Source organism: Cervus canadensis, chromosome 26, assembly GCF_019320065.1.
Source record: "Cervus canadensis isolate Bull #8, Minnesota chromosome 26, ASM1932006v1, whole genome shotgun sequence".
NCBI classification, from domain to species: domain Eukaryota; kingdom Metazoa; phylum Chordata; class Mammalia; order Artiodactyla; family Cervidae; genus Cervus; species Cervus canadensis.
The window spans coordinates 35,774,675-35,802,475 of record NC_057411.1 but is presented as its reverse complement, the minus strand read 5'-3'; the positions used below and the strand labels follow the sequence as shown (position 1 = coordinate 35,802,475).

At 42.9% G+C, this 27,801-nt stretch overlaps 1 protein-coding gene across 1 annotated transcript in view; it reads right to left on the bottom strand.

Annotated features, from left to right (window-relative positions):
• The window catches only part of CDS1 (CDP-diacylglycerol synthase 1), a 70,898-nt gene extending 43,436 nt beyond the window's left edge, over nt 1-27,462 (bottom strand). The window contains exons 1-3 of the mRNA XM_043448261.1: nt 26,848-27,462; nt 14,967-15,094; nt 1,187-1,283 (exon numbers count right to left, since the gene is read on the bottom strand). Of these exons, the coding sequence (XP_043304196.1) occupies nt 1,187-1,283; nt 14,967-15,094; nt 26,848-26,967 (345 nt within the window). The 5' untranslated portion in view covers nt 26,968-27,462. The remainder of the gene's footprint in view (nt 1-1,186; nt 1,284-14,966; nt 15,095-26,847) is intronic.
• Between the last annotated feature and the right edge of the window lie 339 nt (nt 27,463-27,801).

Below are 27,801 nucleotides of genomic sequence, written 5' to 3'. Positions count from 1 at the left end.
AACAGGAGAGGGGAAGGTAGGTAAACATATTTCTCAGGGTGTCCAGGCAGCCAGGAAACAAACAGGGAGGTAAGATCATAAGAAGGGACTAAACTAACTGAGATGTGTGCATGCATGCTTATTCGCTCAGTCATGTCTGACTCTTTGTAACCCTTGGACTGTAGCCCGCCAGGCTCCTCTGTCCATGGAATTTTCCAGACAAGAATACTGCTGTGGGTTGTTTCTTCCTCCAGGGGAAGCTGGAGATAACTGAGATGGATGAAGACAAATAATAAAAAGAAGGGACATCAGGCATAACCCTGGAGCAGGCCCTCACTGTTCACTGCTAAATCACGTTCAGCACCCGGGAAGTGCATGATGAGTTTGTTGAACAGAATGTGTTTCTCCTTCTTACTTCTACCACTTTGGACTTCAAATGCTCCATGCTTCTTTGGCGATCAAGGCTTTTATACACAGGGAAACCTTGGCTGTGATGATCCTTCCCCCAAGATCTCTGCTTCACCCCGTGACTCCTACTCAGCCTTCAATCACTGTGCTGATGCTGAGCACTGGATAAAGTCCAGGAAGCCTACCAGCACCCCCTCCGCTCTCTTAGCTTCCTATTCTTTTGTCCAGAAGCTTATTGCAGCCTGTGATGATATATCTGATCAATTCTTTAGCACATGGACAGTAAGCTCCATGAGGGCAGACACAGGTGCACTGTTCTCAGCCCCACTGCACCACACTCCAGAACAGCCTGGCATAGTTTTGTTTTTTATTTTACTGTGCTTTCCCAATAAGATCACAGAGTTTATTCCATTCATTTACTATACTCTTTATTCATATGGCTACCTGCATGTCTCTGCCATCAGACTGAGTCTCTTGAAGTCAGGGATCTAGCTAATAGTCACATATGTTGAAGACATGTGTGTATTACTTTCTACTGAAAGCTTGGCACACTTTCTGACACAAAGTTGTATATCTGTTATATGTACTTGGCCTCTGCTTAAAGAACACACTGAGTGGCCAATTTGCAAGTGGAAAAGATTAGCCAAGGTCATTTCATAAACCAGAAAATGCCTAAAGGAACTAAATTTGCTGTTACCAAGTCTTGAATCACCTTCTTTTATATGACATACTCAAATTACTTCAATATTAATGCTGTAAAAGGAAGCGAGAGACACTTGGGCAAACACAAAACACTTACAAGAAGCATCAGCATAAAGGATCCCATGTAGATGATCAGGAAAAACAACGAAATCATCGTCAGAGTAAGAATTCCACGAATCCACCAGTTTTTCCATCTACAAAGGAAATGTTTGTAAAGTTAGCATCAGTGTATTCTTAAACGTTTGCATGTTGTTTCACTACTAAATTGCCAGACTTAACAGATTTCCCTTAACTACACTTTAGGAACCCCCATGCACCTACTTTGCCTTCTACAATAACAACAGTTACCAACCAAACAAAGGAAGAGCAATTGCTCAGTCACTGAGAGCTAAAGGAAATGTAAAAATTATGTTTTGCCAAAAGAAAAAACCAGCTCACGTTCCACATGGGTGAGGATGAATCCTTTGAGGCTGGGAAGTGAGGGGGCCAACAAGGATGTCTACACATACCACCTGGGGTCATTCGGATGGGAAGGAGGGGCCAGGTGCATAGCCCACTCAAAGGATGTCCATCCTTCAGGGTGGTTGATATAAATGGTAATGATGTTACGGTGGGGTCCAACAGACAGCACGGCCTTCTAATGAGAAAAAGTAAAGGAAGGGCGATGCAGAACTGAAACTGGAGAGATTAGCAATTTCAGAAAAAAGAGGAAGGTGTGGGGAGGTCAGACATTGAGGGCAAGGCCAACCAGAAGGTCACTTCTTTCAGCTCAACTTCTTTCAGCCTGTTTTCCTGAGGGACAGAGCCTTCAGCGATAGAGTATTCTCTTCTCCTTGGGCCTTTGCTGGTTCTTAGAGCAGAGCTCCCCTGAGTAAAAAATGTGGCTGGTCCCTGGTAGCTGAGCGGGACTTGACCTGCTCAACCCTCTGCTGTCAGTAAGGGCCTAGGAAGTCCACCTCCCCCCATACAGGGGCGTCACACATACCCCTAGGGTACCTTACAAACAGCTGCACTCTTTCTGTGGCTATGTCATGAAAAATGTCAGCAGACCCTGTATGAAACACCCCAAATTGTTCTAATAACACCTATAGAAGGAATATTCATTGGAAGGACTGATGCTAAAAGCTGAACCCCTAATACTTGATGTAAAGAGTCAACTCATTGGAAAAGACCCCGTTGCTGGGAAAGACTGAGGGCAGGAGGTGAAGAAGGCAATAGGGATGAGATGGTTGGATAGCATCACTGACTCAATGGACTTGAGTAAACTCTGGGAGACAGTGCAGGACAGGGAAGCCTGGTATGCTGCAGTCCATGGGGCTCCATTCATTTTACACTCTACTAATAATTTCTGATTTCTATTAATTCATATGATAACATTTAAATTATATCACAGACATTTTGGCCCAACATATGATAACACATCAGTTCAGTTCAGTCGCTCAGTCATGTCCGACTCTGCGCGACCCCATGAATCGCAGCACGCCAGGCCGCCCTGTCCATCACAAACTCCCAGAGTTTACTCAAACTCATGCCCATCGAGTCAGTGATGCCATCCAGCCATCTCATCCTCTGTCGCCCCCTTCTCCACCTGCCCCCAATCCCTCCCAGCATCAGACACAGGCACACCCTATTCTAAGTATTCTTCACACTATAACAGAAATATTAGCTGATTCCATTCATTTGTCAAACACTAATTACATTCCCTGTCGTCAGTCACTCTCTTATATAGTCGAGATACCCAGATCTACTCTTCTCTCAAAAATCCCTTTGATCACGTACTTTCTGCACACAAGACCTAAAATGCCAACATTAAGTCCAAGCTCTTTTAAACTGCTTTCAAGGTTTTGCACAAGTTTGTCAGATTATACTTACCCAACTTTATTTCCCTCTCCTGCTTAACTCCGCAAGTAGACTCATACATTTTTCATGAGACTGAAAGCTTTGGGGCTGTGCTGAAAAGCTACAGCTGAAAGGTTCCATTTGGCTTTATAGAACGAACTCTTTGAGGATGAGTGAATGGACTACGAAACTGAGCTAGGTTGCAGAGCTAGTCAGAGGTAAATAAAGGACCACAAGCCAGTCTGTGGGTAATAACCCTGTCTTGTTTGCATGAGTCTCAGAAAGGTACTTAGCCCTCCTTCATAACTGATTCTCAGACTCAGAATCACTGAGAACATTTTTCAGACAAAGGACACTACCCAAGTGTCAGAAATCAGTCCTTGGTGGGAACGGCAAGGTCCATGTGCACCTCTAACACTAAAGGGCTGGCCTTGAACATCAGAGAACCAGAGATTTAAACAGGGACCTACTCTCTTTTATTATACCAATGCTACTCCTCCCAAAAAAAGTTCCCCAACAAGATCAAAGACTTACTTGCCTTATTGTAATTTAAATGACTCCCCAAACCTCCCAAGAAAACTTAATAGCACATAAAAGCAGAGATTTAAACATAATATATGTATGCACAGATAAGGTAACCAAAAGTTACCTCTCAAGGGAGAAGCCCTTAACTCCAGAGCTCTGATATGCAAAATATATGTACCATTGTTACAAAAATCCAGAGGCAAGTCCAGTTCCAAACTAAAAATTCTTGACTTCCTTTATCATGCCACCATGATCACCTTAGAGGAAGCCTTAATTCTGAGTCCAGGTCATCATCTCACAGACTGTTTTAGATCAAGGAACACAGAACCAATAGAGGAGAGTTTCATTCAAGTCTCCTGTCTCCAGGACCTCTGTGAGCTAGAAATGAAATTTCTAAAAAGTACATAATTAAGCAGTGTTCTTTGCCTGCAAAATCCCATGGACAGAGGAGCCTAGAGGGCTACAGTCCATGGGGTTGCAAAGAGTTGGACACGACTGAATCAACTAAACAACAAGAAGCAGTGTCCTTAAAGGCAATTATCTAAAGCGATGACACATTTATTGCTCAAATCAGTTATGTGATGCACAACGTCTTATTGTTACTACAACTCTTTAGGGGTTTTTATTTCAAAAGTAATAAAACAACAAAAAATGTTTTTTTTCCTTGTGGTACAAGCATCATGAGTTGTCAAAGACCTAGGCTGACAAGGCAGTTCCCCTGTGCCAAGAATCACAGCACAGAGGCACTCTTCGAGAACAAACAAGAAGTTGATGGGCCATCTAGCAAAGAGTAGGGTTTTAGAGAAACCCCATCTGCCAGCCTCAGGAGGAAGTGGACAGGAAGTGGACAGGTTCCCATGGAGAAGGAATATGGTGTGAGAGAGTCCAAGAGCACCATCAAGACTATGCCTGGGTATCTTCAGGGGCTCTCCACCTTCACTAGTGACATTTGGGCCACATCATCCTCTGAGGTGAAGAGCTGTTCCGCGGACTGTCAGATGCCTGGCACCTACCTATTAGGAGCGAGCAGCACCCTCTCTTACTGTGACAACCTAAAACGTCTCTGTGCATGTGTGCTCAGTCGTGTCCGATGCTGTGACCCCATGGACTGGAGCCCTCCAGGCTCCTCTGTCCATGAGATTCTCCAGGCAAGAAATACTGCAGTGGGTTGCCATTTCCTCCTCCTGGGGATCTTCCTGACCCAGGGTTCAAACCCTCGTCTCCTGCGGCTCCTGTATAGGTAGGTGGACTCTTTACCCCTGAGCCATCTGGGAAGCCAGACACTGCCAAATGTTCACAGGTTGTGGGGGATGGTACAAAACCCAACGCCTCGCCCCTGGAAAGAACTACTAAGTGAGAGTCATTGCTGAAGAAGCTCTTCACTAAAGGAGAAAGCCAGCCACTTCGCCCGCTAATGAATATTCCTTTCCACAGATCCAGGCGAAAGTCAAGAAACAGACTAGGACACCCGCCAAGGGCCTGAAGACTTTTCAGGCTCCTTCCAGTATCAATGGTTTGTGCTCTTTTTGGCATTATATATTAGAGTCTTAAAAATGAACATAAATCTTGCCCAAGGAATTTCACTTTGAAGATTTCATGTGGACTTTGAACAAGATGGTGGAGGAGCAGGTGGACGTGGAGTACCTCTCTCTCCACGGATACATCAGGAATACACCTTCAGACACAGAAGGGCTTGCAGAACAGAAAAAGCTGAGTGCAGACAGGAGTACCTGACCACCGGAAAAGAATTTATAGGGCCACGCAAAACTCAGTAGGATGAAGGAAGTAGTGGGGAAGAAAGGAGAGTTACTAGGACTGGACCTGCCCTCAGCAAGTGGGGGAACTGAAGCAGGGGTCCGATTCCCACAACCAGAGGAGAAACAACTGAGGCTGGGAGTGAAGCAGCTGATCTGCGACAGCCCAAATGAAATGAGAATCACACAGACAATCCTTGTCGCAGCCATACGTACCCCAGATAGGGACGCATGTTTCCCAGAAGGCACAGTGACTGTGGGGCAATCCCAGGGAGAGGTCTGCTGTTGACTGTGGGGAGTTGGCCCAAGGGGACATGAGGGAGGAGACTGTGGTGGGAAATGCCTGTGGAGGAAAATCAAGCAGCCATGGAGGCAAGCCGGTACTCCTGAGTCATGAGTAGGGGTGGCGCCATCACCGTAGCCTCTCTCTCCACACACCTGCACTGGCAGCAGAACAACAGAGAGGCTGGCCCATCAAACGCCCGATGCCGCAACAACAGAGAAGGACCCCAAATAGGGGAGCCCTTTTAGGGCCTTACGCACAGAACACCAGAGTAGGACCCCAGTTAGCGGGGCCCCTTTATGTGCCTGACTCACGGAGCAACTGAGGTCCCCAGGCAGGGGGGCTGTCTAAGTGCCTGAACGGGCAGAGCAACCGAGGAGGATTAGCCAGAGAGGCCTTCCAATCGCCAGCCGCCAGAGGCTAGAAAAAGACTCTGAGAGTCCCTTGGACTGCAAGGAGATCTAACTAGTCCATCTGACAGAAAATCAATCCTGAATATTCATTGGAAGGACTGATGCTGAAGCTGAAACTCCAATACTTTGGCCACCTGATGCAAAGAACTGACTCACTGGAAAAGACCCTGATGTTGGGAAAGATTGAAGGCAGGAGGAGAAGGGGACGACAGAGGATGAGATGGTTGGATGGCATCACTGACTCAATGGACATGAGTCTGAGTAAACTCCGGGAGTTGCCAATGGACAGGGAGGCCTGGCGTGCTGCAGTCCATGGGGTCGCAAAGAGTTGGACAGGACTGAGCAACTGAACTGAGGGCCATAGCTCCTGCGGCTGAGGCAGTCCGTGTCCCTGCACACTTTGCACCGCCAGGGTTCCCACGACCAAAACATCTGTGCCACTTTCACGCTCAGTCCTCACTGGGGCAGAGCTGCCACAGGCTAGAAAAAGCCCTAATACTTTATCCCAAGAATGCAAGGATTCTTTAATATCCGCAAATCAAACAATGTAATACACCACATTAACAAATTGAAAGATAAAAACCATATGATTATCTCAATAGATGCAGAGAAAGCCTTTGAAAAAATTCAACACTCATTTATGATTAAAACTCTCCAGAAAACAGGAATAGAAGGAACATACCTCAACATAATAAAAGCTATATATGACAAACCCACAGCAAGTATCACCCTCAATGGTGAAAAATTGAAGGCATTTCCCCTGAAATCAGGAACAAGACAAGGGTGCCCACTCTCACCACTACTATTCAACATAGTGTTGGAAGTTTTGGCCACAGCAATCAGAGCAGAAAAAGAACTAAAAGGAATCCAGATAGGAAAAGAAGAAGTGAAACTCTCACTGTTTGCAGACGACATGATCCTCTACATAGAAAACCCTAAAGACTCTTCCAGAAAATTACTAGAGCTAATCAATGAATATAGTAAAGTTGCAGGATATAAAATTAACACACAGAAATCCCTTGCATTCCTATATACTAACAATGAAAAAACAGAAAGAGAAATTAAGGAAACAATACCATTCACCATTGCAACAAAAAGAATAAAATACTTAGGAGTATATCTACCTAAAGAAACAAAAGACCTATACATAGAAAACTATAAAACACTGATGAAAGAAATCAAAGAGGACACAAACAGATGGAGAAACATACCGTGTTCATGGATTGGAAGAATCAATATTGTCAAAATGGCTATTCTACCCAAAGCAATCTATAGATTCAATGCAATCCCTATCAAGCTACCAACGGTATTTTTCACAGAACTAGAACAAATAATTTCACAATTTGTATGGAAATACAAAAAACCTCGAATAGCCAAAGTAATCTTGAGAAAGAAGAATGGAACTGGAGGAATCAACCTGCCTGACTTCAGACTCTACTACAAAGCCACAGTCATCAAGACAGTATGGTACTGGCACAAAGACAGAAATATAGATCAATGGAACACAATAGAAAGCCCAGAGATAAATTCATGAACTTATGGACACCTTATCTTTGACAAAGGAGGCAAGGATATACAATGGAAAAAAGACAACCTCTTTAACAAGTGGTGCTGGGAAAGCTGGTCAACCACTTGTAAAAGAATGAAACTAGAACACCTTCTAACACCATACACGAAAATAAACTCAAAATGGATTAAAGATCTAAATGTAAGACCAGAATCTATAAAACTCCTAGAGGAGAACATAGGCAAAACACTCTCTGGCATAAACCACAGCAAGATCCTCTATGACCCACCTCCCAGAATATTGGAAATAAAAGCAAAACTAAACAAATGGGACCTAATGAAACTTAAGAGCTTTTGCACTACAAAGGAAACTATAAGTAAGGTGAAAAGACAGCCCTCAGATTGGGAGAAAATAATAGCAAATGAAGCAACAGACAAAGGATTAATCTCAAAAATATACAAGCAACTCTTGAAGCTCAATTCAAGAAAAATAAATGACCCAATCAAAAAATGGGCTAAAGAACTAAACAGACATTTCTCCAAAGGAGACATACAGATGGCTGACAAACACATGAAAAGATGCTCAACATCACTCATTATCAGAGAAATGCAAATCAAAACCACAATGAGGTACCATTACATGCCAGTCAGGATGGCTGCTATCCAAAAGTCTACAAGCAATAAATGCTGGAGAGGGTGTGGAGAAAAGGGAACCCTCTCACACTGTTGGTGGGAATGCAAACTAGTACAGCCGCTATGGAAAACAGTGTGGAGATTTCTTAAAAAACCGGAAATAGAACTGCCATGTGACCCAGCAATCCCACTTCTGGGCATACACACTGAGGAAACCAGATCTGAAAGAGACACGTGCACCCCAATGTTCATCGCAGCACTGTTTATAATAGCCAGGACATGGAAGCAACCTAGATGCCCATCAGCAGATGAATGGATAAGGAAGCTGTGGTACATATACACCATGGAATATTACTCAGCCGTTAAAAAGAATTCATTTGAACCAGTTCTAATGAGATGGATGAAACTGGAGCCCATTATACAGAGTGAAGTAAGCCAGAAAGATAAAGAACATTACAGCATACTAACACATATATATGGAATTTAGAAAGATGGTAACGACAACCCTATATGCAAAACAGAAAAAGAGACACAGAAGTACAGAACAGACTTTTGAACTCTGTGGGAGAAGGTGAGGGTGGGATGTTTCGAAAGAACAGCATGTATACTATCTATGGTGAAACAGATCACCAGCCCAGGTGGGATGCATGAGACAAGTGCTCGGGCCTGGTGCACTGGAAGACCCAGAGGAATCGGGTGGAGAGGGAGGTGGGAGGGGGGATCGGGATGGGGAATACATGTAAATCTATGGCTGATTCATATCAATGTATGACAAAAACCACTGAAAAAATAAATAAATAAATAAAGGGGAAAAAAAAAAAGGAAAAAAAATTTAAAAATCCAAAAAAAAAAAAAGAAAAAGCCCTAATAGCTCCATATCTCCTATGATGATAGCCGCCAGTGCTCCTACATAGCCGGTATTGCCAGGGTCCCCGTGATCCAAGCAACTGTGCCACCTCCATGCATGACCCCCACTGGGACAGAGCTGCCAGAGACTAGAAAAAGTCCTGCGTCTGTGCACACAGGGTCACTTTGGTCATGGCCAGCTCCCTGCGACCCTGTGGACTGTGACCTGCCAGGCTTCTCTGTCTGGGGGGTTCTCCAGGCTGGAATACTGGAGTGGGTTGCCATACCCTTCTAGAGCATATTTCCTGCTGCCCTAACCTCCGGCTCCCCTGAGTACCTGGTGTTGCCAGGGCCCCCATGACCCAAGCAGCTGCGCCACCCCCCACCTGGCCCTCACTGGGGCAGACTCAAGTCCTCCAGGGCAGCCTTAGGAGCAAACCCCTGTGGACAAGTCACATGCAGAGGTGGATATAAAACCACCACTGAAATCCAGAGGCAGGGTGACTAAGGAAGAGGATCCAAAACCTTCCCACCAGCTGTACAAGCTTCAGATTAAATCCACACGATCAACTAGGCTGACGCTGTGGCCATGGAACATATGAAAGGACAGTGAGAATTCTGACAAAAGACAACGCGCTAGTTCTGACAACTGTGGACATCAGACGCAAGAACACACAGGAGAAGAACCAGATTACGGTACGAGCTGCCCCGGAAGCAGGTCCAGAGACCAGCAGTATTGGAGGGCATCCTAGGGAGGCGAGGCGAACTGAGACTCCCATCGAGGGAATGGACACTGACGGCAGAGACTCAAGAAGAACATCTGAACATTTATTATGTTTATATTTTGACTTGTTCTGTAGTTGCTTCTGGATTTTTTTTTCTTTTCCTTTTTTTCCCTCTGTTGTTATAGTTGTCAATTTAATTAGTACTATTCAATTTATTTAAGCTTTTGAGAATTTTTTAAAGCACATTTTTTATTTTTGTTATATACTTCAGCTTCTGTGTTGGCCTTTTACGGTTCTGTGGAGTTTTCCTTATTTTTTTCTTTCTCTTTTTTAATTTAAATTTTTAAATTTTTAAAATTTATTATTATTTTTCTACATTTATTCCTTTGTTTTTCTTCCTACTATTCTTTTACTGTTGCAGTTAATCTTTAATACATATAAATCTTTATCTACCTCTATTAAACTTTGCATTTTCTATTAGTTCTTTCTTCTCTTTTCTTTTTCTCACCATATTTGTTAGCTTTGTTTTCATTGCTTTAAAAATCCCCCAGTTAGCATCTTGCTTTAGTTTTGTTTTCCAGTTTGTGCTTTAGTTAGTTATGTTCTTAACTGGTGGATATCACTTTTGATTTCCTTTGTTCACCGCGTCAACCTATTGTACTTTTTTTTTTTGGACTGTTTTGGTTTTGCCTATGGGTGTATAGGTATGTGTATAAATTCCATTATTTTAGTTATTATTTGCCTGATTTTGTAATTCCCATTTGTCTGGGGTGTGCATTTTGTTTCTCATTTTTGTGTGTTTGTTTTAATCCCATTTAATGCAATAACAAACTACCTGTGGTATCTCCATTTCCAGCCAGAGATCAGGCTCTGAGCCTATGGAGCCAGAGTGCTGACTCCAAGACCCTAGACTACCAGAGATTCCTAACCCTAGGGAGTACCAAATAGCCAGAACTACCCAGCAAGGATCTTATTCAAAATTGATGGAGAAATCAAAAGTTTTACAGACAAGCAAAAGTTAAGAGAATTTAGTATAGTACCAACAAATCAGCTTTACAACAGACGTTAAAGGGACTTACATAGTCAGGAAATACAAGAGAAGAAAAAGACCTAAAAAAAATAAACCCCAAACAATCAAGAAAATGGCAATAGGAACATATATATCAATAATTACTTTAAATGTAAATGGATTAAATGTTCCAACCAAAAGACACAGACTGACTGAATGGATACAAAAACCCATATATATGATGTCTACAAGAAACCCATTTCAGACCTAAAGACACATATAGGGTGAAAGTGAGATGCTGGAAAAAGATATTCCACACAAATGGAAATCAAAAGAAAGCTGGAGTAGCAATTCTCGTATCAGACAAAATCAACCTTAAAATAAAGACTATTACAAGAGACATGGAAGGGCACTACATGATGATCAATGGATCGATCCAAGAGGAAGACAACTGACAATAACACAATAGTAGTAGGAGATTTTAACACCCCACTTACACCAATGGACAGATCATCAAAACGGAAAATTAATAAGAAAATACAAGCCCTAAAATGACACATTAGATCAGGTGAACCTCATTGATATCTTCAGGGCATTCCATCCAAATGCAGAAGAATATACTTTCTTCTCAAGTGCATATGGAACATTCTCTGGGACAGACCACATCTTGGGTCACAAATCAAACCTCAGTAAATTTAAGAAAACTGAAATAATATCAAGCCTTTTTTCTGACCACAATGCTATGAGACTAGATATCAATTATAAGAAAAAAAATGTAAAAATACAAACACATGGAAATTAAACAATACATTTCTAAATAATGAACAGGTTACTGAAGAAATCAAAAGGCAAATAAAAAAATTCCTAGAAACAAATGACAATGAAAACACACCAACTCAAAACCTATAGTTTGCAGCAAAAGCAGTTGTAAGAGGGAAGTCTAGAGCAATACAATCCTACCTCAAGAAACAAGAAAAACATCAAATAGATAATCTAACTTTACACCTAAAACAATTGGAAAAAACAACAACAAAAAATCCCAAAGTTAGCAGAAGGAAAGAAATCATAAAGATCAAAGCAGAAATAAATGAAAGAAACAATAGTAAAGATTAATAAAGCTAAAAGCTGGTTCTTTGAGAAGATAAACAAAATAGACAAATTTTTAGCCAGACTCATCAAGGAAAAAAGAAGAATTAGAAGTGAAAAAGAAGAGACTACAACAGACAATGCAGAAATACAGAGGATTATAAGAGACGACTACAAGCAACTACATGGCAATTAAATGGAAAACCTGAAAGAAGTGGACAGATTCTTAGAAAACTTCAATCTTGCAAGACTGAACCAGGAAGAAATAGAAATTATGAACAATCCAATTACAAGCACTGAAATCGAAACTGTGATCAAAAATCTCCCAAAAGACAAAAGCCCAGGGCCAGATGTCTTCACAGGTGAATTTTGTCATACATTTAGAGAAGAGCTCCAGTCAGAATGGCCATCATAAAAAAGTCTACAAACAATAAATGCTGGAGAAGGTATGGAAAAAGGGAACCTTCTGTTGGTGGGAATATAAATTGATATAGTCACTATGGAAGACAGTATGGAGATTCCTTAAAACACTAGGGGGAATAAAAAAACCACACCATATCACCCAGCAATCCCACTACTAGTTATATATCCTGAAGAAACCAAAATTGAAAAAGACACATGTATCCCAATATTCATTGCAGCACTATTTACAATAGCCAGAACATGGAAGCAACCTAGATGTCCATTGACAGATAAACGGATGACGCTGTGGTGCATATATACAATGGAATATTACTCAGCCATAAAAAGGAACAGCTTTGAGTCAGTTCTAATGAGGCAGATGAACCGAGAGCCTATTATACAGAGTGAAGTATGTCAGAAAGAGAAGGATAAATATTGTATATTAACAGAAATATATGGAGTCTAGAAAGATGGTACCTATGAATTTATTTGCAGGGCAGCAATGGAGAAACAGACATAGAGAACAGATTACTGGACGCGGGGCGGGGGGAGGAAGGGGAGGATATGTATGCAGAGAGTAACGTGGAAACTTACATTACCATGTGTAAAACAGACAGCCAATGGGAATTTGCCTATGATTCAGGGAGCTCAAACAGGGGCTCTGTAACAACCTAGAGGGGTGGGCTGGGGGAGAGGTTCAGGAGGGAGGCAATATGTGTATGCCTATGGCTGATTCGTGTTGGTACTTGGCAGAAAACAACAAAACTCTGTAAAGCAATTATCCTTCAATTAAAAATAAACGAATAAAATTCAAAAATTTTATCTGAAGAAAATAATTATGGATGCTAAATAAAAGTTAGCTGTAAAAACATACATTTAAAGCAGAGTTGGTTTTAATTGTGAAAATTTAGAAACTGGCTATCTGGCAACATCAACAGTTAAGTAAACTGAACTATAGCTGTACAAGGAATGTATCATGCAGCCATTCAAGTATTTACATATATTTAAGGATGTTGTTCCTAATACCATGGAATGAAAATGAAAATAGCAAGGCAGAAAGGCGTACAATGCTGCTTTTACATTACACACACATGCACACAGTGCAAAAAACGTTTCACAGATAAACATCACAGTATTTCCATCAGTAATGTCTCAGTTGGAGGGTTACAGGTTTTTTTTCTGCAATCCAGGTATATTTCTTATGCAATTAGTAGTTTTACTCCTATGCATCTACAACTTCTAAATCTTTGCCAGGCAGAATATTTGGGGTATTAAATAAAAAGAGGCTAAAATGTGTAAAACATAGATTTTAAAACACTCATTTAATTTTTACAGAGAAGTTTCTTGAGAAGATTCAAAGTAGTCATTTATTATCTGCTGTTTATTTTTTAAAAGCGAAATCATTCATAAATAGAGTGCAATGCTTTGCTTCAGAATGTGGCTCTATCACTTCCTGGCTACACGACCCTGGATATGACACATATCTGTGCTTCAGTTTCTCCCTTTATACAACAGGTATAATATAACCATACCTGTGTTACAGGGTTGATGTGATAATAAATTAGTCAACACAAATAAAGTGCTTGGAGAAGCACCTAGCAAATATACACAGTCAATAAATACCAGCTACTGTTACCTGCTACTGTTGCTTTATGCCAGGAAAAAAAATATTAAGAAAAATCTTGTCATGAATGACACACAGGAATCCAGCATTATTCTTATACGACATCAACAGAGGAAAAAAATCCAGATCTGAGATAGACCAGCTGAGATTTTAAAGCAAAGGTACGTCTGTGAACTAGGTCATGAAAACAACTGGAAACAAGAAATATTAAAGCAATAATCATACTTTTAATAAGGCAGCAAAATTTTTTTCTGTTGGCTAAAAAACATGAAAACTTTGCCTTGAACCAGTTTATTCTAATATGGCTATCCTCTAGGAAATTAAAAATCAGAAAAGCTCATATTTTATTTACTAGATGTGACTAAATCAGTAAAGTTATGACCCATGCGTAGTAAAAATCAATTTAGTAATCCAGCATTTTTTTGTCTAAGAACCTAGAACAGTTACCAAAAATAAGAGAAATCAGAGTGCATCACACACAGTTATGGCAAGAATTGCTTCATCACATTTTTGCAGCAGTTAAAATATAATTTGTGTCTCTCTCGGGGCATGGTGGAAAACAGACCTCTTATTGTGTGTCACAGTATTAAGAAATTGAAGAAAAAGTGTTCTGCACCAATATTTAAGATTTTATATGTTCATCTGGGTAACAGATTATACACTTCTTTTGCCTTTATAAATTTTATAATTCATATTACAATAGAGGGTAATATAAAATTAGGTTGTTATTAGACATTTAAAGGTATAACAGAAATACAAAATGGTAAAGTGTCATGGAGTCTTTGGACAATGATTTTAAATTCCATTAGAAGGAAAAAAATTACCTATTTCCATCTGGCATTTGAAAAACAGAGGATAGAGGATACAGAATTTTCTTTATTACATGTCCCAGTATCAGAAAAGGCAACTTGATGTGATAAATGGGTCACTGGCTTCAGAAACCTGGCAGACAGGGGCAGAAATGCCAGGTCCACAACTTATTAGCTTTGTAACATTCACCAGCTAACCTCTCAGACTTGGTTTTCTGAAACTTAAGAATTTAAAGATTAATGAAAGGATGTGTATCAAGCCTCCAACACTGTGCTCATATATAGTGAAAAATGTAAAAGTCTTCTCTCATAGCTCTAAAACTCACAAAAAGTGAAATTTCTTATACCAGTGTGAGAAATGGTCCAGGAAAACCTCACAGCTTATCTTGTTCACCCCTCAGATTGACCTTCAACCAATCGTACCTTGAAGACAAACCAGACAGAGCTTTCTTGAGGATCTCGGGGGTTCTATCTAGGGATGGTGGAATTTCTGGAATATCAGAATCTGTTCTGGAATCCAAGTCTCCATATCTGTCATCAATATCTGTTTCCTAAAATTAAAGAAAAAAGAAAATCACTTTGCAAAATAAAAGGGAAAAAAGTGCATGCTTGCCAATACATCTATTTATTGCTCAGAGTACCAACTCTCATTTCCATAACTTAAAAAAAAAAAAACTATTAACTTATCTTGAATATGCAAGCACTGTTGGACATCCTAGTTAGTAAAGTTCCTGTTAAAGTCTATCAACATAAAGGATTAATTTAAACAAAAAACACAAAAAGAAATTTCTATATTATCTAAATCAGAAATTTACCAAAAATCAAATATTTATTATTTCTCCGCTTAACAGAAAATATAGTGTTTGTGTGAATGTAGATTCTGATCAAAGGTACATGAGTGAGTGAGTGAGTGAAGTCGCTCAGTTGTGTCCGACTCCCTGTGACCCCATGGACTGTAGCCTACCAGGCTCTTCTGTTCACGTACAATGGTACATAGTCTCTTTTTTATTCGATTGCAAAGCATCTACAATAATAGTAATATCTTACACTGGCATGGCATTTTAGATAGATAGTGAAGCTGAATCTGACCTCTGTACCCCAACACTGAATTAAATCTCTGAGACTTCTGGGTGAAGTTAAAGAAGAATAGCTTTATTGCTTTGCCAGGTAAAGGAAGCCACAGCAGGCTAATGCCCTCAAAATCGTGTGTCCCAACTCGGAGAGAGTAATGAGAAGTTTTATAGTTATGGGGTGTGATCAACTTGTAGACATTCGTGCGACTGGTAGGTGGTAAGTAGGGTCAGCATCATCAACCTTCAGGTTCCAACTGGTCTGGGGTCTGTGTGCTTGTGGGCAGCGTACCCTCATTAATCATTAACTTCTCCCATCTGGTGGGGTTTTCAGTATCTGCACAACAGCTCAAAGATATTGCCATGGGTATCCCTTACTGGGGGACCAGGACCTTGCCCCAAGGCTGCACTATAGTTTCTCTTGACTGTTTCCCCCTTGTCTTGCATCCCCTCCCTTTCCTGATTAAGAACTGCTTGAATCTGGCTGCTGGAACTCAGTGAAGATCAGGGAGGCTGAATTAAAGTTATTTCCTGTAATCAGATGAATGGGGGACACAGAAAGGCTCTGTGCCCAGGAGTCCTACAGGGCCCTGCTAGGTATCAATAGATAGACAGATATAAATATGTAGATATACAGATACACAGACACACATATAAATAAATAAATATATATTCATATAAAAGAGATCAAATCAGTCAATCTTAGGATCCTTTTAGAGGAAATCAACCCTGAATATTCACTGGAAGGACTGATGCTAAAGCTGAAGCTTCAGTACTTTGGCCACCTGATGTGAAGAGTCAACTAACTGGAAAATACCCTGATGCTGGGAAAGACTGAAGGCAAGAGGAGAAGGAGATGACAGAGGATGAGATGGTTGGACGGCATCACCAACTCAATGGACATGAGTTGGAGCAAACTCCAGGAGATGGTGAAGGACAGGGAAGCCTGGAGTGCTGCAGGCCATGTGGTTGCAAAGAGTGGTATGCGACTTAGCGACTGAACGACAATACACATATAATTATTCTAAACACTCAGACTTCCATCATTTTACTAGATCCTCAAGAGATAATCCTGGCCATGATGGTGGAGTACAAAATCCTTGAGCCCACCTCCTCTCACAGACACACGAAGTTTACAACTATTATCAGAACAACTACTGGCGAGAAAGAGTGATAGAATCTACCAGAAAAGATCTTCTACAACTAAAGATACAAAGAAAAATCCACAAGGAGACAGACAGGAAGGGCAATGGGGTGGTACAGTCAAGATCCATACTGCAGAAAAAGCAGTGTTAAGAGGAAAGGTTATAGTGAAGCAAGCCTACCTCAGTCTCCTAAAACAAGGAAATAAAAGCAAAAATAAACAAATGAAATCTAAGGAGACTTAAAAGCTTTTGCACAGCAATGAAAACCATCAACAAAACAAAGACAACCTACTGAATGAGAGAAAATATTTGCAAATGTCATGACTAATAAGGAATTAATATCCAAAATATATAAACAGCTCATACAACTCAGTATCAAAAAACCAAACAACTCAATCAAAAAATGGGTAGAAGACCTGTATACACATTTTTCCAAAGAAGATATAAAAGTGGCCAGTAGGGACACGAAAAAGTGCTCAACATTACTAATTATCATAGAAATGAAAATCAAAACCACAATGATATATCACATCTGTCAGAATGACTATCATCAAAAAGACCACAAATAATAAATGTTGGCAATGATATGGAGAAAAGGGAACACTGTTGGTGGGAATGCAAATTTGAATAAGCACTGTGAAACCAGTATGGAGGTTCCTTTGTATATAATCTATATACATCCTTTCATAAACTTTACATCATCTCTAGATTAATTATAAAACCTAATATAATGTAAACAGTTGTAAGTACAATGTAAACAATTGTGTGTGTGCTTAGTCACTCAGTTGTATCCGACTCTGCGACCCACTGGACTGTAGCCCGCCAGGCTCCTCTGTCCATGGGATTTTCCAGGCAAGAACACTGGAGTGGGTTGCCATTTCCTTCTCCAGGGGATCTTCCCGACCCAGGGATCAAACCCACATCTCCTATATTGGCAGGCAGATTCTTTACCCACTGAGCCATCAGGGAGCATCTTGCAAACAGTTGTGGTTTGGTTGCTAAGTCGTGTCGGACTCTTTGTGACCCCATGGACTGAAGCCTGCAAGGCTCCTCTGTCCATGGGACTTCCCAAGCAAGAACACTGGAGTAGGTTGTCATCTCCTTCTCCGGGGAATCTTCCCCACTCAGGGATCAAACCTGGGTGTCCTGCATTGCAGGCAAATTCTTTACTAACTGAGCCACCAGGGAAGCCCAAACACAGTTGTGAGTATGCTGCAAATTCAAATTTTCCTTGTTGGGACCTTCTGGGATTTTTTTTTTCCCAAATATCTTGACGCACAGTTGGTTGAATCCACGGACTCAAAACCCGCAGATATGAGGGCTGACTGGACTAATTCCACCCCTACTCTAACTAGCAATGACAAAAGGCAAAACACTTGACCCTAAAGAAACCCAGCCTCTGGTTTCCTTAAAAAATAAAAGCATTGCACTTTCCACAAACTGCCTCAAAGTCCACTTGGCAATAAAGGTGATGTGCCCCAACCCACCGCAGTAGTTCATAAGCTTTGTGAGAAGAGGAAATACTACTGGCTTCACTTTTGACTCTCTAGAGGTTGGCAGAGGGCCTTGCACAGTGGTGGCACTTACAATGTAAACATGTGTTGAATGAACTGAGTCTGCAAACTTACGCTAACATTTAAGATTAAAATGGTTCTCAACTGTTCTTGCTAGGTGAGTAATCTAGGCCATGTCACCTTGCTTGAGACCACCTTTTAGCACTTGTGAAATGAGGGCTTCTGACTATGAAGGGCTATGGGCTATTCTTTTGCAAATATAAAAAGACAAGGAGAGTATTTCTGGTAAATGATGAATGGAAGTTGTTACCCTGCAAATCTCATTCCTACAGTGAAATGAACTTCAAAAGTACTTCACAAATGTCGATTTATTTATACCTCACACTACCTTATAGATAAGTGAATGATCACATCCTTTTTGTAAGTGAAAAAAATTTAGGCTCACAAAGATGGAGTAAAGTGCCCTAAGTTTACTCAGCTCGAAGCAATGCAGCCAGAAGGCAGAAAGGAAATTTAAATGGCAATTTTTCCACAAACTGATCTGCAGACCCAGTGCAATCCCAGTCATCTCAATTGGCTTTTATTTTGTGTGGAAATAAACAGGCTGACTCTAAAATTTATATGAAAATGCAAAAGGACCTTAAGAGCCAGAACCACCTGCAGATAAAAACAAAACTGAAGGACTTACAGTTTTCAAAAGCTATTATAAAGCTGTAACTGTGATATTGGCATAAAAACCGATCAATGTAATAGAAGAAAGAGTCTAGAAATTAATCCACACTTATATGGCCAATTGACTTCAACAAAGTTGAAAGGTAATTCAATATACAATGCTGGAATGATTAGATAACCATATGTGAAAGGAAGGAAGGAAGGAAAAACTTTGATCCATACTTCACAGTACTTATAAAAATTAATTCAAAATAGATCAAACATTTACATAAAGCTATAAAATTCCATAAACCCTTTGAGACCTAAGGTTAGGCAAAGACTTAAATATGACAAGAAAAAAGTAGGATTCATAAAAGAAAAACGTATAAAACCACTTCAAAATTAAATTGTTCTGCTTTTCAAAAGACACTGTTAAGAGAAAGAGAAAACAGCTATAGACTGGGAAAAGATATCTGCAAGAGAGAATGTGCGCTCAGTCATGTCCAACTCTTTGCAACCCCATGGACTGTAGCCCAAGGGGTTCCTCCGTCCACGGAATTTTCCAGGCAAGAATCCTGGAGTGGGTTGCCATTTCCTACTCCAGAGGATCTCTTGTGTCTCCTGCATTGGCAGGCAGATTCTTTACCACTAGGACCACCTGGGAAGACCTGATATTTGCAAATTACATGTCAAATAAGGGTCTTGCATCCAGAATATATCAAGAATTCCCAACATTCAATAAGAAAACAATCGACGTAATCAAAAGACATGGGCGAAGCTTTATTTGAACAGACATCTCACTGAAGGCAATACACTGATGGTAAATTGGCACATGAAGAAACACTCAACATCTCAGTTATTAGGGAGTGAAAGTGAAAGTCCCTCAGTTAATGTCTGACTCTTTGTGACCTATGGACTATATAGTCCATGGAATTCTCCAGGCCAGAATCTGGAGTGGGTAGCCCTTCCCTTCTCCAGGGGATCTTCCCAACACAGGGATCAAAACCAGGTCTCCCTTATTACAAGCAGACTCTTTACCAGCTGAGCCACAAGGGAAGCCCAAGAATACTGGTGTGGGTAGCCTATGCCCTCTCCAGTGGATCATCCCAACACAGGAACTGAACCAGGGTCTCCTGCATTGCAGGCGGATTCTTTACCAACTGAGCTATGAGGGAAGTTATTAGGGAAAGGCAAATCAAAACCGCAGTAAGATACTACGACAGACCTTCTAGCATAGCTAAAAAATAAAAACTGAACATACCAAGTCTCAGAGAAGATGTATTGAAACTGGGCCTCTCATACACTGCTGGTGGGAATGTGTACAATCACTCTGGAAAAGAGTTTGGCAGGTTCTTAAAAAGTTAAATACACATCCACCCTATGAGCCAGTCATTTCAATCCTAGGTATCTGCCCCAAAGAAATGAAAGCATATATCCACACAAAGACAGTACACAATGTTCATGGCAGCTTTCTTTGTAATAGCTCCAAACTGGAAACAATTCAAATGTTGAAAAGGACAAACTGGGCTACATCCATACAATGGAAAACTACTCAGCAATGAAAACGAACTACTGATATACGCAACAATATGGGTGAATGTCAAAAAAATTATGCTGAGTAAAAAGAAGCCAGACAAAATGTACATATGATATGTATATGTATACATATATGTGGGTATATGCATACATGTATGTACTGAATTCTACTTACATAAAATTCTGGAAAATACACATTCATCTATAGTGCCAGAAAGCAGATCAGAGATTATTGTGCTTAGTCGCTCAGCTGTGCCCGACACTTGGTGACCCTTTGGACAGCAGCCTGCCAGGCTCCTCTGTCCATGGGACTGCCCCAGCAAGATTGCTGGAATGGGCTGCCATCTCCTCCTGCGGGGGATCTTCTGACCCAGGGATGGAACCCATGTCTCCTACCTCTCCTGGATTGGGAGGTGGATTCTTTACCACTGAGCCACCAGGGAAGCCCAATCAGTGATTATCAAGGGGCAAAGGGGGAATTACACAAGGACAGGAGCAAACTTTTAGTGGTGACGGGTTTGTTCACTATCTTTATTGCAGTGGTAAATTCATGGGCGTATGCGTATGTCAGACTGCACAGTGTAATAAGCATGGTGACTTTAGTGTATGTCACATAGGTCATGGGGCCTCCTGAAGGGTACACAGGAGCCTGTGGTCAGGGAAAGAGAACTGAAGTGCTTCTTGACGCTGGGGACTGAAAAGAAAGGAAGAAAACCATTCAAGATGATGGCTCCAAAGAAGACTCTAAATGAATCAAAGTAAGCAGCAGTTTAGAATGCAACAAAGGATAATGCATTAAATCAATCACAATTCCCACCCCTCTCACGTCTAGTCCCCTAAAACTTGAGTCAGACGGCCAGTGTCACCTTCTCCTCTCCACTACAGGTCCCTCGAGCTTCACACTGATTCCTGTACCTGCTGCTGCCACTAAGTCACTTCAGTTGTGTCCGACTCTTTGTGACCCTACGGACTGTCCATGGGTTCTCCAGGCAAGAATACTGGAGTAGGTTGCCATTTCCTTCTTCAGAGGATTCCTGTACCCAGCATTAAAACTGCAAACAAGCATATAGAAAGCCTCAAGTGACACAGTTCTGTGCCTAAAAGGATGGGAGGTTTTTAAAAATCTTGAATCTAAACAGTTCTTGGGCTTCCCTGGTGGTTCAGTGGTCAAGAATCGCCTGCCAATGCAACAGATGCAGGTTCAGTCCCTGGGCTGGGCAGATCCCCTGGAGAAGAGAATGGCTACCGACTCCAGTATTCTTGCCTGGGAAATCCCATGCACAGAGGAGCCTGGTGGGCTACAGTTCACAGGGTTGCAAAGAGTTGGAACTGACTAAGTGACTAAACAACAACAAACAGCTCTTACTTGAAAGAATAGTAGTTTATATTCCTGATTTCAGCATTTTCTCTCAGTCTCTTCACTGTTTCCAGTGCTAAGTCTCTTCAGTAATGTCCAGCTCTTTGCAACCCCATGGACTGTAGCCTGCCATGCTCCTCTCTCCATAGGATTTTTCAGGCAAAAATACTAGAGTGGGTTTCCATTTCCTTCTCCAGGGGATCTTCCCTACCCAAGGATCAAACGTGGGTCTCCTGCATTGCAGGCAGATTCTTTACCAACTGAACCACCACAGAAGCCCTTTCTTATTCTCAGCTATTAAATGGGAAATATTCCTAACCCACACAGTTAGGGTTAGGATAGGGTTAGGACAGGGTTGCAGCACACCAGGTTTTCCTGTCCTTCACTATCTCCTGGAATTTGCTCAGATTCATGTCCAGAGTTGGTGATGCTGTCTAACCATCTCATCCTCTGCCGCTCTCTTCTCCTTTCGCCTTTGATCTTTCCCAGAATCAGGATCTTTTCCAATGAGTCGGCTCTTCACTTCAAGTGGCCAAAGTATTGCTACTACTACCGCTACTGAGTTAAGAACTATGATGATGCAGTACAAAACAAATTTGTGCCATTTTAATTCAACTGAATCTTCACTGAGTTTGATGATTCTGCCGGTGGCCTCTTGATCACTCTCTAAAATGACATTCCAACAGTGTCCCAGTCAGAGATGAGTTCTAGTTCCAGCTCTGCACCTGTCTGAGGTCATTTTGGGTAATAACAAACACAGTCTAAGGCAAGTTTATTATTTAAAAATACACACACATGCACATATATACACATGTGTATAGTTGAACTAAATTTTTCTAAGGTCTCTTGAAGCTCTGTGGTTCTCAGACCCTACTTCATTGGGAAAATTTAAAGCATCAAACACTGATTTCCCCCTTCTGTTTTTCAAAATGTTTCTGTATCTAACCTCAATTCCTTCTTTCCTTTCCCTGAATACCCCGATCCTCTGTATTCTCCACACTACGTCTGCTTTCTTTTTCCTAGGGACAGACCATCCTTGTCAGCATCTTCACTCCCACTTGACCTCTTTATGTAAATACTTGTCTTTCCTTGTTTGAAAAGGGAAATTTTTACTCCATCCTCCTGTCCTCTCTAGCTGCTATTCTGTGCTCCTTTCACAGGCACTTTCTACAATTACTACCAATTTTTACCCCTCACATTCCTCGGCCTAAACCTCAGCTTCTATAAAGGACTTGGGCTAAATCCCATGTTCTCCACCTCTTCCTCATTTCTAAATACTAATGACAATATCTTCTAAGCAATCCCTCCTCCTTTAGCTCTCAGGATCTCTCTATCTTGGTGTCTTCCTTACATTTCTACCCCTCCTGTAAACATGGGCACCTCCCATGGCTCAGTCTTCAGTTCTCTCTCCTTTCCATCCTAATCAAAAGTCTCTTGTTGTTCACTTACTAAGTCCTGTCCAACCCCTTGCCACCTCCACGGATGACAGGCTTCCCTGTCCTTCACTATCTCCCGGAGCTTGCTCAAACCCATGTCCACTGAGTCGGTGATACCACTCAACCATCTTATCCTCTGTTGTCCCCTTCTCCTCCTGCCCTCAGTCTTTCCCAGCATCAGGGTCTTTTTCAATGAGTCAGCTCGTCACATCAGGTGGCTAAGTTAATGGAGCTTCGGCATCAGTCCTCTAGACTTGACCACTCAGTTCTGTTCCCACCACCACCTGGAGCCACTTCCCTACTTTAGAGAATGCCATACCTGCCCCACGCAACTCACCCGTCTCCCACATCACCTGCAAAAACCCCGCAAAACTGCCCATTTTTGTTTTTTTTTTAAGTCTCTTAAGTTGTGGACCAAAATGTGCCTCCAGCGGGCTCTTTTATTAGTCTTACCCTTGTCGAGGGTCCCATCACCATCATCTAAGATATGCTTCCTGTCTCTCAACCCCTACTCCTCCACTCTTCCTAGACTTAGGACGTGCCTTCATTATTTCATATGTATAGCATTTGCAATACACACCTATTTGGTTTCTCTGTGGCAGCTCTCTTCCCCTTCCAACACTTTCTCCAGACTGCTGCTAGAATGACAGGTTAATGCCCCTGCAAAAACTCAGTGGCTTCCAGGAGTCCACAGAAGAAAGCTTAACCTCCGTCGCAAGACCCTTAAACTCCCAACCCCTCCTTGCAAACCATAGTTTATACTCCAGGACTACCAAACTAAGCTCAGTTCACTGTGCCTAGAATGCTGATTCAAGAAACAGTTCCATGCGCCCTTTGCCTAGAATGCCTTTCCCTAACACCTGTCTACCTAGCAAGTCCCCAGGCATCTTTTAATTCCAAACTCAACCCTCATCTCCTCTTTCAAGTCTTTCCTGTTGTCTCCATATAGTGTCCAGCTATGCCCTCTTTGCTAAGAGCAAAGTAAAGAAGGCCTGTTCAGACTTCTATTAAGTCTAATTATGCGTGTCTCCTGGGGGGGGGGGGGTGGGTTCCTTGAGGGAGTGGTCTTGCTATCTCTTAAGTATTAATCCAGCATTTAGCAACTGGGAACATTTTCACTTGCTAATGCCCTGAGCACAGAGCTTTCTCTCCGAATAAGTCTCCAGGTCCTGAAGGAAGAGAAGGTCATGTTAATAACACCATTGTAAAAAGACTACAAAATGGCATGGGAGTGTACAATAATAGCAGAATACAACACACTTCCTGTACTTCTTTCATTAATTTCATAAGTGTTTTTGCCTTTACTGTAACTTGACTAGAGAAGGCACTTAGAAGAGTTTAAATGAACCAAATATTAACCAGCCTCCGATGTGCAGGCTGATTTTATAATGGCCCTTGACCTGGAAATACAGGTGCATTCAAATATACACCCTGATAAGCAAGGACAGAGAGAGGATAGAGTTCGATGACTCAGAGTTTGCCAAGTCAAAAGTTCCTTGCAATAAATTCTAAAAGGATGCAATATTTTAGATATGGTTTGAAAAATGCTCATCCTTGATGATTTAGAAATCTTAACAGAACTGGTTACACATGGCACCATCTACTCTCAGAAGAGAATCCAGCTAGGTATGTATTAATGAAAACTAACAGAAACATAAAACATATATCTTGTGCATTGTGATCATACATATTCACAAGCTTGTAAATGTATGGATAAATTAAGGTTGACAATAAAACCTAACAGTGCCACACTTAGGAATAAAAATGCAGTGAGATAACCCACTCAAACATAGCTAGAGACAACAGTTCTAATGGCTCCAATCAAACCAGAGGAGTAGTTTTCATTTTAAATGTAGTATTAGGGTATTAAGAAACTAATTGCTTCAAAAGTTATTTTATGGATGGCTTCCTTGAACATGTTTTTTCTTTTTAAAAGCTTGTTATTTTCTCCCAGTTAAGGAAGTGATCATGGGGAAGCTGGTATTTCCTTGGTTCTAAACTATACCAGTGCTAAAACAAAACAAACCCCAACCTAATTAATTCTATTTTTGGTCTAGTTTCCAAGGCAGTTTTCACAAAAACTATTCTCAGCCCACTGTTTTCAGCTTTGTAACATCAACCTTCAGTAGCCAGAAACTGTTACACTTTGTGTAATCCCTGGACACACATGTTCTATCATAGATCACTTTATTCCACCTGCCTCTCAAGGGTAAAGGAAAAAAAAAGGATCTGTCTTCCCATTGATTTTAAAGTTTCTTTCCTAAAATCACTGTTGTGAGACGTGTTCCCACCTTAGTTTTATAACTTTGGTTACCTCAAGTTCATCAGCATCAAGTTTCTGGCGGAACCCTCCCCAAATTGGAACTGTGAGTCTCAGCAACAGTGTGTGAGTCGCTCAGTTGGGTCCAACTCTTTGCCACCCTAAGGACTCACGTAGCCTCTATCCACGGAATTCTCCAGGCAAGAATACTGGAGTGGGTGGCCATTCCCCTCTCCAGGGGATCTTCCCAACTCAGGGATTGAACCTGGGTCCCCTACATTGCAGGCAGATTCTTTACCATCTGAGCCACCAGGGAAACCCTTCTCAGCAACTGTATAAACAAGAAAAAAAGGGAATCAGGGACAGTCTCTAGTTCCAAGAGGCCACTGACCTGACCTGACCTTGAGCAATCTACTTCACCTCTGTAATACAAACTGCAGTACCTGCTTCCAAAAGATTGCTTCCAGAACTAGTTTCCGTGCTTTGAGTTTCTAAGATAAAATGGAATTTAATAGAAGATTTCATAAAACAATCGTATTGCCTGGCCCAATTTCCTAAACTGTCCAGGACAAAAAAGTTGTAAAACTGGATTCCCCCCTGCCCAAATTTCTACTTGCACCACTGTATTACCAAATAAGCTGAAGTCTGTCTCTCTCCAACTTTTTAAAAAGCATACTAGCATTACATCTACTTATTCTGCAAGGTAAAGTAAAGGCAATCTGTAGAGATGGAAATTTTTAAAGTCCTTATAAATTCACGTTATCAGGTCAGATGAAATCCGCTGGTAGAAGTGCATTGTCCGCCGCGGACTCAAAAGAAGCTGGAGGGTCACAATAGGGTCAAACCTCTGAAATCTATGATTCTGAGAAAGGACAGAGGAAACGAAAGTGCTGATGGGGGAGCGCGAGAAGCCGAGCGTCAGGGTCCGATGACAGGTTAGAAGCGAAGGTGCGTGTCTTAAGTTTAGTCCTAACTCTCCTGAGAAGAGGTGGGAGGCGCGGCTACTAGACGCTGCGAACTCTTAGGGTGGGAGGGACCATCCCGGTTCTAGCGTCGGCCCCAGACCCCGGGAAGGGGGAACTGGAATCGCAGAAAGTAAACTGGAGTCAAGTTGAATCCTGCAGCCTTCCCGGGAGCGGCCGCGGTCACCCCGAGAAGCGCACCGTCGCTGGGGTCCGGCTCCCACTGAAGTCAGCCGGGGCGGAGCGCGGCGCGGCGGGCAGCTTCACCTGACATTCGGCGGGGCCCCACCCTCGCTCCCTCCCGCCCTGGTGTCCCGGCCCCCATGAGACGCAGCCCGGGACGCGGGGGTTGCGCCTCTCGGGCTCCACTTACTTTGTCACTGGTGCTCTCGGTTTCGTGGTCGCCGCCGGCCGCCTCTCCCTCGCGGGGTGGCGACGCCGCCTCTCCCCCGGGGCCGGGGCCGCCGCCTCCCCGGTGCCTGAGTTCCCACATCTCCGGCTCCCGCGCAGCCGGGCCGGTCTCCTCCAGCGCCCCCGAAATCCGAGCTTGCGAGCGAGGTCTCGAAGTCCGGCCAAGCCGCGGCCACTCACACGCGTCCCCCCGGCCCCCCGCACCCCACCTGGAGGCGCCGCTGCCGCCGCCGCCTCGCCAGGTCACCCCCAAAACGGCATCAACGAGCGAACGCTCGTGGCCGCCTCCAGCGAGCGCGGCGCCGGGGGCCGGCTCGGGGAGCCCGGCCCGAGCGGAGAAGGCGGGGGCGCGGCGGAGGACGGCCGCTGGTTGCCAGGTGCGCGTCCCCACGCGGAGGCCCAGGTGGGAGGAGGAGAAAGGACCGGGAGAGCAAGAGCTAGCCTGACCCGCTTTAGCGCTCAGCCGGGGCGCCCGCCGCCCGGGCCCAGCCACTCCCCGCCCCGCCCCCGGACTCAGGAGTCAGCCGCTCCCGGCCCCCCTACACCTTTCTCCCGGTTCCTGCCTCCTGCAGCAGGTCACGCGCCGCAGGCCCCGCCCCACCCCGCCCCTCTGCGCTGCACTGCGGTTCCCACAGCCCCGCCTCCCTCGCCGGGGTGACGTCATGGGTCCCGACCCGAGGCTCCGCCCCGGCCTCCTGCGAGCGCGCAGGTGGGGCGGCTCGCAGGCAAGGTGCGGGCTGGAGCGCGCGGGAGGAGCAGGGAGGCGGAGGAGGGTCGAGCTGCTTGCTCGGAAGTGAGGGCTGAGAACTTGTGGACTCGCCCCGGAGCCACTGGGAGGGCCGGAAGAACTCCTCGGAGGCCGCCCGGTCAATATTGACCGCGCTCGGCCCCTGCCCCTTCTCAGGGCTTTCCGGCC